The sequence below is a fragment of the Neolamprologus brichardi genome, chromosome 11, assembly GCF_056152115.1.
Source record: "Neolamprologus brichardi isolate AB-2024 chromosome 11, ASM5615211v1, whole genome shotgun sequence".
Classification (NCBI taxonomy): Eukaryota; Metazoa; Chordata; class Actinopteri; order Cichliformes; family Cichlidae; genus Neolamprologus; species Neolamprologus brichardi.
The window spans coordinates 9584100-9596192 of record NC_142114.1 but is presented as its reverse complement, the minus strand read 5'-3'; the positions used below and the strand labels follow the sequence as shown (position 1 = coordinate 9596192).

General features: G+C 37.8%; 1 protein-coding gene across 1 annotated transcript; it reads left to right on the top strand.

Annotated features, from left to right (window-relative positions):
- The first annotated feature begins 992 nt into the window (after positions 1-992).
- On the top strand, positions 993-12000 carry LOC102797069 (DEP domain-containing protein 1B). Its single transcript, XM_006794867.3, has 11 exons — positions 993-1166; positions 2704-2969; positions 3134-3278; positions 3706-3833; positions 3914-4044; positions 4136-4183; positions 4462-4602; positions 4726-4892; positions 6593-6769; positions 8747-8929; positions 9801-12000. Exons 1-11 carry the CDS (start codon positions 1119-1121, stop codon positions 9963-9965), a joined length of 1599 nt encoding a protein of 532 aa, XP_006794930.1. The 5' UTR covers positions 993-1118; the 3' UTR covers positions 9966-12000.
- The last annotated feature ends 93 nt before the right edge of the window (positions 12001-12093 follow it).

The window sequence follows — 12093 nt, the reverse complement described above, 5'->3', positions numbered from 1 at the left end:
CCTTGCCTAGTGATGCAAATGCTGTTATATATTAGGGCCTTGAATTCTTGCCACTTATCTCTCCCTCTGCCTTGCTGATAACAGAAAATGGATGGTATGCAATGCAAAGAAAGGAAAAAAGCATAAGTACTTTTTTATGTTACCCTTGTTAACCCCCAAATATGATACACAGTGAAGTAAAAACTCTTTTCTTCATATTTCCTTGTAAGAAATTGATCATGATTGAAGGAACAGTGCTTTGTAGGTTCTAATCTATTTTAAATTTAGATTTTATTTGAAATTTTCCAAAGCATATTAAAGGAGTGGTACAGCCATCCTGTGTGGAGCTGGGGAGTGTTTGAATTATTAAATACACTGATCCTTCACAGATTTGTAGAAGGGACATGTCTACAATTATGTTATGTTCTGCAGAACCAGTAATATGGGACATTGTCTCAAGATGTAGTACAGGTGGACAAGGAATAAAATAAATTTAAATAAATAATGTAGCAGTATATACAGACAAATTGTCATTGTTTTTCTTTCCTAGCTTATTTTTCAATGCTACACAGGAGAAAATACTGTGTGAAGTTAAACAGTACGTGTTTCATAATTGTCTAAAATTGCCTGTCTTTCCCGAGTACGTGTACATTTAATATACAATTTTGGGGGATAAGTAGCAAGCAAGTAGCATGGCAACTGTTACAATCAGTTACTCACCAATAGTAGTATTAGTTTCGTAATTAATCGAGGTGGTCGTCTTGAGGTGACACAAACGTTTTATAAGCAAATCATCTAGTTAAAATTTAAATGTTTTTAGAGAGAAGATAAATAAATACTCTAAAAATAGTCCTATTCTCCTCTTATCAACCCTAAGTGGCTGTGTCGGGTTTTTTTAGGGGGCAGGGCAAAATGTTGCGCTGCCACATTTATTTATAAACGCTTTGCTACAATTGGTCACGTGATCATACTGCTGACTAATCACGTCGTAGAACTGATGTGACGCACGAGATTCAAAGTTGCCAGCAACGTTTCTGCTCAGACTCTTCTTCTACTTAAGTTTTTGACAAGCTTAAAAGAAAAAAAAGAAAACTGTGTCCATGTCGGTGTCCAAGTGAAGCGGGGTTTTTACTATTACAATGGAAAACCAAGTTATTGGACCGGGTCCATACAGGGCGACGAAACTGGTGAGTGTTGTGAACTAAAGCACGTTACTTTAGAATGCTTTAACTTAATGTAAATGGAGAGACTAGGTAGTTTTTCGTGTGTGGCTTAACTATTTACGTGTCAACGTAAAGTAAACTTGTGTTAAATGAACTGCGTTCTTACAAACGTAACCGAGTCGTAAGTTGAACTAATAAACAGCTCTCGCGTTATCAGTTAGGTTTGTAAGCGTTTACAAGCCTGTTTAGAGTGAGGCTACATTAAAACTAAGTACACATAGATATAGTGAATTTGCATATTATATGTAGTTACTTATCACAAACACACTCGGCACTCTTTATTTCGTGTAAGAGCTCGATACACAACACAGTTTGCTGTTAATGTTAGCTCTTTTTACGCCCAAAGTCCAAAACAAGTATTTCAAAATATCCACTGTTTGGGAGCACACAGTTTTAACCCTCGGTTCCTACTTCTGTTCAAACTCCCACCTCAGTGTGCCTCCCCATTAAAAGCAGGGCACTGAAACAGAAGCAGATAAATGAAGTTGAGCTGTCATTAATTTCATGTACACCTGTTATTTTCTTTGACATATCTGAGTCAGAAAAGACCCCTAAAGTGCGAATAAAAATCAAAGTTTTCCAGGGTTACAGAGAAAAACCTTTTTGAGTTTGAACACAGTGGAAGGCTTTTACTAGCCTTGGCCTGTTTACTCAATAACATCCAGGCTGCTGGCTCTTTGGTTTAACTCTTGTAAATCAGATTCCTGCCATGGGGTATTTGGATCATTTTTTTTTTTTTTATTGAAATTCATTCTCATTTATCAAAGGTCACAAATACACAATGGAATCGCATAGTTTTTGTTTTTTGTTTGTTTGTTTTAATTCTTCTGCAAAAAGAATTTCTAGAAACTGTCAGCTAGCTTTCCACCTGCTACCCCAGCATTCTTCCTTCACCAGTTTCTTTTTCGATGTCTCTCTTTCAAACAGTCTGCAGACGAGCTTATTGGCTTTCGTTTTTTAAGATTTTCCGTCTTTTCCTTTACTTTAAACCTTTTTCATGATTGAGACTAGCCAGGGCAAAGGTTTTTATTTGCAGGGATTCTTCCAGGTATTAAAGACCTTGTGTCGCCTAATTCTCTCTCCCTCCCTCTTTCTTGTTCTCTCTCTGCTTTTATCTAAGCTCAAAGCCTTTTATTTTTCTCCCACACATCTACACAGTGTAACACAATGATGGTAATGCATCCCAAAACACGATGATGAGATAGTGTTTTATTTATTATTGATAAGTAAATCTTTTTTTTTTTCCCCTAACAGGAGGATAATGGAGTTGTTAGAGTAGTTTCAGAGCAGGGCCTATAAACATGGAAATGTCTGTTCTTCATTTGCTATTTAAATACATGCCTGTGTATGGCTGATACTGCCATCTTAAAGTAACTAATGGGCATCATGCATGCAGATTTTCTGCTGTGGCAACATCGTATAAAAGCATAGCTAAAAACAGTATTGAAGCACATCACTCTGCAGCGTTTCTCACCACATTCTGTGTTTTGCTGTTATGCAGTGGAATGAAACCATCAGACTTTTTCGCGGTGGCATGCCACTTAGAAGGCATTGGGCACACTTTCGCTGCTATGACTGCAGCTTCACGGGAACCGAGGCTGTGGATTATCTGCATAATCTGCTGAGGGACAATCACAACTTTGGTCCTGAGATAACCCGCTACCAGACCCTGCAGCTGCTTAGAAAGTTCCTCAAGGCCCATGTGATTGAAGATAGCAAAGGCCGCCATGGGACAGAGGACTTTGAGGACAATGGCCATTTGTACAGGTGCTCCTCTGTCATACTGCATAGCTCCTTTGTTTTTGGTTTGTTTCTTTATTTTATATTAGAAGACATCACTGATGCATTTCCACAATACAGTTCATCTCTGTTTAGCAAGTGCATCTCTTTACCTCTTTAACTGAGCCCAGTACTATTGACTGTCTCTCCAGGTTCCCAACACTGTCTCCACTCAAGTCTTTTCCAGCAAGGCCTGTAATAAAAGACTGCAGTGACTTGCCCAGACTCATCCGCTGGGATGACTATGAGGAGCTGCCTCAGCAGGAGAACTTTGCACCCGTGAAGTCTGCTGTCCTGGTGAGAAAGAAATGTTCTAGCCCCAACTGTGCTTTCATTAGCTCCTTTCATACATCCTGTTTCTCTTCAGCTTCAAGACACCTCCTGTATGTTACATCAGTGCTATAGATATTTATATATGCAGCACTGGTGTAACATACAGAAGGTGTCTTGAAGCTGCCATCACCAACAAACAAAAATGTTAAATAAATATCATTAAACAGGTACAATACTTATTCCCTGTGTCATTTCTAATTATTGCACGTAACTTACTTTATGGACATCTATGGTTGGATTCAGTTTTCATTAACAGACTTCTGACATGAAGTTAAACTTAAGTTAGTAAGTATAGCTTTTGTTTGATTGTAGCACAGTTTCATGGGTTCCTTTCACAGTGCTTACTCAATTTAACTTTCAAAGTAACTTTTTCATTTTCCTTTTTAATCAGACTTCAGATTTGTGGAATAAAAGGCACAGCGTTGCTATTGGAGATGTGCATGAATGCAAGCTTATACGCAGGAAGGAGATAACATCAAAACAAGTGGATCACATCTGGAAGTCAATGACAGTGGCACAGTATGTTACTATTGTACATTACCTGTTCATCACTTCCATTGTTTGTGCTGTATGGAGATTTAATTCTAATCCTGTTTTAGTTTGCAGAGAGTGCTGGGTCTGAAGACACTGGATGGCGTTTTGAACCCAGCGCATGTCAATGGCAAGCACATTGTTCACAATGTGTTCAGTGTCAATAAAGCAGGCATAGTTGTATTGGAGAACAAAGCTGGTATGCTGCATTGGTTCCCAGAACTATTGCTTTTTTTGTTGTTGAAACTTGCTGTATGATTACAATTCACCCATTCTGTTTGCATTTCTAGAGGACATGCCCTATTGGGTGGTAACTGCAATGAAATGCCTTGCTAACTGTAAGTATACATTTTCTGTTGACCTTAAATAATTCTTGTTTAAAAAAAAATACTGCCATAAGTAAGATTGAAGAAGAATCATTCTGTACAATTGATTTCACTTTCATTTTATTTTATATTGTTAATGAGTTTCTGACAGGTGATATTTCTCTCTGGGCTTTTAGTGCCATAAGCACTTGTAATTTTTAGAGGTCTTTTACAAAGCCTGTGTGTGTATTTAACTTTCCTCCACTGTTCCTTGTGAAAAGCCATACATCTGTCTTTGTTTTCTTTCTCAGGGCCTAATGGCAATGAAAGCAAACAGCCAGTGTACCCAGGTTTTGAGAGGGATGTTCTAAGAACAGTAGCAGACTACTACCAGAGACTTAAAGAACCCCTGCTGACTTTTCATCTGTATGAAGTATTTGTCAACATTCTCAGTGAGTGCCTCACAACGTGGATTCACTACAGTGTTTTTGCACTGCTGTTTTCTGGTGTTTGTTTTGCTAACCTCTAAGTTTACCCTTCCAGTGCTGGACTTATCTTTTATTATATCACTGCAGGTTTGCTGCCAGTGCAGGAGGCAGCCAGTGAGGCTCTTCAAGTAAGCTGCCTCCTTCTGCCGCCACCCAACCGAAGACGCCTCCAGCTTTTATTGCGTCTCATGGCCCGAGTCTGTCAGAATCCCCAGCTTCCTCCACTTAATGACATGATTGCTACCCGCACACTGGTACATAATCCTACAATTTATTTATTTCACTTTGTACCATTTCGGCAGGTTAACTAAGTCCATTGTTTTAGTAAAAGCTCATAAATCAGTATTCATATATTATAGGAGGACAAATGAGCCTGTTACATAATGGAAATTTAATAGTCCAGCAGACAATTCTATTTTCATAAAGGTTATAACCATATATGTCAACCATAGATTCGTTGATACATGTACCACAACTTCCAACTGCTAATATAAATCAAGCAAATGGAGGTATACTCTTTTTCATGCACGCACTGAGTCCCTAACTGTACTAGTATATCACTGACAGAGGTATATGAAAGAATGAAAATAGCTGACTCCATCAGATCAGGACATTAAATGTTCCTTAATGTGCTAGCTCCCTGCTATAAAGTCTATGTAACTGATTTTGCTAGTTCATGTGTAAAAACACTTTATTTCAACACACTCTTTTATAGATATTTCTATATAATATTGCACAGAGTGCCAGCTCATGTTGTGATAAAACAGATACAACTGTGATAATTCATATAACTGTAAAACTGTTATATGAGCATGAACATTGTAACAACATTTTAATAACTCACACTGATGCATATTTTTGAGTTACTTGGGTAAGTCTGAGGTATTCATTTTTACGCTGCAGACTTTCTTTTCAGAATGCACTTTGTTACGATTTGCTTACTGGCTTTTGTCCATCACCTGCAGTTGCCTCTACCATTCCTTCTTGTCAAATGCCTCTGGTACATTTGGTATATTGTCTAGTATAGTTGAAGAAAAAAATCATGCTTTCAGAATTTTGAAATGATTAAAACATGTTTGGTTGGAATTCTGGAATTGACTATTTGACAGCTTTGTTCTTGAAATGTGTAAAAGAAGAAAGAAACATATTTTTTTTGTCAGGCTGTGATGAATTATGGTAAGGAGAATACATTCTCCCATAGCTTCCTGTGTGGTACCAAGGATGAAGAGAGTGAAGCTCTTCTGAAACAGTTTGTGCAGAATCATTGTTACCTGAAAAGAGTAAAGAGTAAATGGACTATAGTGCAATATTGTCAGGGATTTGGACAGTCCTTTATTCTTAATAACGAAAGGGTATAAAAGAAGTTAAAAAGACTCAAAATTGCATATGTGGTAGATATACAACATTTTTTTGTGATGGGCCTATAAACATGGAAATGGACTGTAGAAAGTCTGGCTGCTTAATAGCTGCTTTTCAGTGAGAGTGGGGGATTTCTGTGGGATTTCAGGGAGGTTGATGTGGGTTCAGTGTTTTTCAGTGCAGTCATTATAATGATTATTTTGTCTTACTTTGCAACAACCCCAGGCACATTAGACCTCTCACATATAAAGATTTTATAGATTTAAGATTTTATAAAACACTCTTCATAGCAACATGCTGCAAGTGAAGCCAGTTAAAAACTTAATGAAAAAGGGTATTATATAGTTTTTATTTTATAACTCCGTATAGCAGTGTATCACTTTATTAAGTCTTCATTTTAGCAAGATAATGAACCCAAAAAATCTGCCTGCATGCAAAATTCACACAATATAACTTTCACAAAGATGTTTATTACTCTGGATTTATGATGGGTGTTTAACATATTTTATAAATCTTCAATATTGCTGTAGCGTAAGCAGCATACTTTCACTGGCAGTGACCCCCTTATCCAACTCTCACTGTGGTGTCTGTCTAGATGGTGCAGATGTTCTCTCAGTGCGTTCTTGGCTCAGCAGACGACATGGACTTGGATGAGTTACTTGCCACCAAATTGGTGACCTACATGATGGAGCATCACAACACCATCTTCCAGGTGCCTGCCAAGCTGCGTTGCCAAGTTGAAGAGCATCTGTCCCACCTCAAAAGAGCACAGGTTGGTACACATTCAGTCACAATGAAATTGAAATTAAGTTTAGTGTTATATTAACCAGACTCCAACTGATTTAATTTGAAGATTTAAACAAAGGGAACAAAGGCAACACAAGAAATGAGTGATTTATTTTCCATCTTGATGGGGTTTACACAGGGGTAGACAACCTTTCTGATGACGAGTGCAATTTATAATTTCCTCAGAAGTCAGTGTGCATATGATTGCATTAGCAATAAATTTAATTACGCTCTATATTAACGGTTACACACTATATAGAACCACTTTATCGAATTATATTTGTTTACAGATGTTGGCAGCTATCAGCAAATAGTTATCAGCTATTTTGAAACAAAAAAAAGACACTTTTTATCCATAACAAGAACTCCATGACAGCAAATGAACTGTACAACAGAAAATGCAAATGCTATTTATGGTCTCCTCACAACAATGATAAGAAAAATAAACTGGGCCTATATGGCATGTTTGTTAATACAGAGATACACATGTTAATGTGATCTCTGGTCTCCCACTCAGAGACACAGGTCTCCAAGTGTCCAGCATTCAGACTGCTACCTGAGGACACTCATGTGAGAGAAAATCTGCTCACACAGATATGTAGAGCCAAATACTGTCAATAAGGCCTCTGCAATGTTCTGAAGACAGTTAAACTTGTCAGGTAGTGATGTCCAGCAGGTGAAAATGCAAGCTCCATGAACACACACAGCTGTGGATTCCAGCTGCTTCGATGTTATATGTATGATTTCTATACATTTTACGTCAGATAAAAACTTTGGTTGTAAGCTTCAGATAATTATTTAATAAAAGCTAACATTCCAGCAAACATCAGCTGATACTAGAAAGTAATATTAAATACATTCTAACAACAGCTGATCAAGCTTAAACATGCTGCTGTTGTTTAGCGTCATCCGCCGGTTTCCTCTTTTTGGCGCAAAGTGGGCGATAAACAAACAAGAGAGAAAAGCCGATCAGCTGATCATTGATCAGTTTCATGATCGGAGAAGAAACAGGAGAGGGAGGGGGAGAATGAGAGAAGAAGAGGCAACTGTGCAGTAAAGACACAGAATAAATCCAGCTTTGTGTCTTTTTCCATTCTAGCTGAAGTCCGGGACAAACAGTCCCATTTTACCTCAACACGAAATGCGTAATATTTTCTCTCAATACGGGACGATTCCGTCTTTTTATGGGACGGTTGGAAACTAATAACTAACCTTATGAATTAAATAAAGTTCAACATCAGTAACATCAAAGCACCCACCCAGCTGTATAGAAACTCCGTCATGCTAGCTAGCACGCAGTAAGAGTTATTGTAACTGATTAAAAGTCAGCACAACGAAAATAAACTCCGCCTAAACTTGGTTTATATCTGTCCCAGATAGACTGCAGGTCATTACTTGTTACCTGAAGTTCAGTTCACCTGACACTCGGACCGGCGGCCGCCTCGGGTCTCTCCTCCTGCCTCCCCTTTCTCTTATCCACCTGCTGCCCTCCACCACTTGCTAATTTTACTGAATCTGAGGAAGCTCCGCCATAGCCACCACCAAACAACTGAGTTATTTTTACACACCGACCAGCATCTGGCCAATCCACCACCTTTCATTGTTTATACCGTTACAAAGAAGAAAAAAAAGTCAAATGCCCAGTATGCCGGATGGCCAGTCCAGCTATGGTCGTGCCATCAGTTAACCCTCGTTGGCACACGTGCCTAGAGTTGCCGATCCCTGGGTTTACAGGGGCTTCACTTATAAGTGTGTGCACACAGTTGATTCATATTAGGTGTGTATATGATTAATTTTGGCTCGTACTTTAGTAAATGAAGACGATGTTGATGGTACGTGTTCAACATCAGATGAAGGCCCAAATTGATTATTATCTTTTACTCCATCAGTGGTCCTCTGTCCCACACTGTTATAACTATAAACATTTTTTAATGTATTGCTGTGTCTTTGTGTCTTCCATCAGATCAAATATGCAGGGGCTGATACAGATTTCAGTGCATCTCCAGCTTTCTACAAGCAGATCAGCAGGGTGGAGTGCGAGGAGCAGAGGGTGATAGGCACTCAGACCCCGCTGCAGCAGTTGCTGGAAGGCCTGATTGCAGACAAAGAACTCCCCGCTAAAGACAAGAGGAAAAGACTAAAACAGGTATGCCTACACACCAAGGCTGTCATTAGAGCTAGATTCAACGGGATCTGTCTCATTAGATTTTGAGGGGAAAGCCAAGCTGTTCTCAAACAACAAATTACAAGCATTTATGTAAAAGCCATTTGAATTTTACGAATACGTCAGAATCAATTCGCTCCAGAGTCCGCGAAAGACGTGATTGCACTCTATTCGTTTTCCTGTAGTACTCCTGTTGCCATAGATGCGGTAAGTACTGGAGAGGATGCTAATGTGAAACAACATGGCACTGTCAGGTGCAGGAACAGGTCTGTTGGTACTCCTCTGTGTCTGATCATATTTTGCATCCTGGTCAGATGATCAGGGACAAGTTATATACAACTAAAAGCAGCTGATGTCACAGAGCTGTTAGCAAAAAAGAAGGTAACACCTCAACTTTAACTTAAGTTCATAAAGATAGGATATGTATTCAGAACTCGTAGTAAGTTTAATCTTTTGATTTTGACACAATTTTTAAATGAAATGATTCTATAGCTTTTTGTATATTTGTATAGACGGCAATGCCCCGTATTTAACCTTTACTGAGGCTAACCGTACACTAATAAAGTAAATAAATAAAGGCTTTATGCCGCTCATCGAGTCAAACATTACCTTTAGTCTATCAAAAAATAAATAATGTGTGCCTTTGTTTACAGATCTAAGTCAGAATATATTTATTTGAGTGGTATGGCTGTAGTTTAATTCATTGGTACTGAATGCTAGTGTCATGACATTTCTCTTGAATTTGAATCAAATTGAGGTCTAGAAGGAATGTGAATGTAAAATCCAAAACAATGTCAGTTTTCTTATAGGGTGTGTATACTGTAAAATAACGATGCATTTCCCATCATTGCAGTTTCAGAAGTCCTACCCTGAAGTCTACCATAGTCGATTTCCCACTGAAGAAAGCAAAGCTGCTGTCATACCCGAGAAAACCCCACGACTCAAACCTAATCTTATGTTCTTCAGCATCAAGAAACCCTTCCAGCCTTTTCAAAGAAGCTGGAGTTTCAGGGCATGATCTGCTACCACTAAAACATTTACACATCTTAACCTCAGAGTTGCAAAATGAGGAGTGAGGCTATAATGGTGTTCTCACCACAATTACAGCGCTCTTTATTAACCACTACAATTTTTACTAAAAAGAAAAAAAAAAATTAGTCCTTGCAGCCGATGGTAAACAAGGATGATGAATTAAAGAGCCTGTTCACTCAAGTTATAGAAGGATTATAAGAGATTTTCCTCTTAATAGGTCATTTTCTAAACAGAAGCAAATACTTCATGCAGCAAATGCAGGGGGTGAACTTACCACGTTTCTGATTTAATAAGAAACTTGAACTAAACTATGATCCACTTACACCTAAAGAGTTATTAATCGTGATTTGTTTTTTTTCTTAGATTTCATTAACTGGTACTGGTACTTTGTATGGTTACAAAGATCTAAAACAGCAGAAAATGCAAGTAGCAACATTAGTAAAATGCATTACAAAAGTATTAACAGGTTATCAGATGTTAACATTTGGTAAATCTTATAGATGAAATTCAAGTGGTCTTGAAAGATTGGTAGACAATTATATTGTATCAAAATATTCTTGGTGTTCCGAATAATCAGATGTAATTAATGATGCTGACTCAACAATGCACTGCTACGTTTAGTTTTTTAATAATAATTTCACAGAATAATCATCATAAATTTGAATTTAGGCAGCTTAATCTTTTTTACTTTGTTCAGGTAGACCTTTACTTAATGATGAACATATCAAGAGTTTGCCTAGAAAGGGAATATACCCTCACTGGTCACTTTATTAGGTACGCTTGTTCAGCTGCTTGTTAGTGTGGGTATGATTGAGAAAGCATTCTCACGGCCAGCTGAGTGCATTTAGGCATCTTTGAATGTGCCATGCTTATCATCACCAGACGGGCTAGTCTTAGTATTCAGAAACTGATCTACTGGGATTTTCCCACCACAGCCATCTCGTAAGTTACAATAGAGTGGTTCAAAAAGGAGAACATCTCTAGTCACTCATGTGAACTAAGAACAGGAAACCAAAAATACAATTCACATGGCCTAACCAACTTGAACAATTGAAGACTGGAAACCCTCCATCTGGTCTGTTGAGTCTTGAATTCTGCTGTGCATTTTGACATGAATGTCATGAAAGCGCTGAGTCATCCTCCCTAGCTGGTTTATTGATGTGGGGCATATTTTCTTGGTACACTTTGAGCCTCTTGTTGCTGTATTGAGTATTGTTGCTGACCATGTCAAACCCTTTATGACCCCAGTGTATCCATCTTCTAATGGCTGCTGCTAGGACTATAATGCAACATGGCACAAGTCTCAAACTCGTTTGTTAAACATGATAGTGAGTTCACTGTACTGGTGGAAAGGGAAATTCGCATCATAGATATACAGCCAACAAACCTGCCACACCTGTGTGATGCTATTATGTCAATATGAACCAAAATCGTTTAGGAATGTTTCAAACATCTTGTTCACTCTGCCACCAAAAATTAAGGCAGGTCTGGAGGGAAACCTGGTACTAACAAGGTGTACCTAATAAAGTGGTCAGTTAGTGTATGTGGCATTTTTACAGAAATGTGATGCTCTGGTTATAAATTTCATTTGTAACAACATAAATGTTGACACATTTGGGGAAAACTACACAGTCCAGATGAAAATCATAGACTTACAGTATATATACACTTGTAGTAGTGTATGTATTTAATTGATGCGTCCCTTTCTCTGTAAACCCTCTGTACTGGAGTCCAACACTGCATTGTAGAGAATTCATTTCATTTTCATATCTTAGCTTGTTGGTTTTATTCTGTATATAAGAACTGCTTATTTGTGGTATTTTTGTAAGTCTTCTATTCAGTCAGGTTGTTTTTTGTTTTTTAATCTTAGACTTAAAAAGTGTTTTATTTTTATAGTGATTCTGTCAATAACTGGGTTTTTATAATATCCCTAAACCAATGCTGGAATAACTGTTACTTTCGAATTGCTGCTCTGTTCTGGAATTAAATTAATGTTTATGATGAATTTTGTATTAAAAAAAATTGGCATACATAACTGTTTCTTTTATTGCTGTTTTTCTGTTGAATATTTTGGCTTTTTATGAGTTTGTTTCTACAGCATATATATTTATATA

Bases quoted from the DNA above. Each gene is read 5' to 3' on its own strand.
- LOC102797069 (XM_006794867.3), top strand. From the start codon at position 1,119: ATGGAAAACCAAGTTATTGGACCGGGTCCATACAGGGCGACGAAACTG. The intron at 3,279-3,705 runs GTGAGAAAGAAA...CTTTTTAATCAG, and splicing joins CCGTGAAGTCTGCTGTCCTG to ACTTCAGATTTGTGGAATAA. The intron at 6,770-8,746 runs GTTGGTACACAT...GTCTTCCATCAG, and splicing joins CCCACCTCAAAAGAGCACAG to ATCAAATATGCAGGGGCTGA.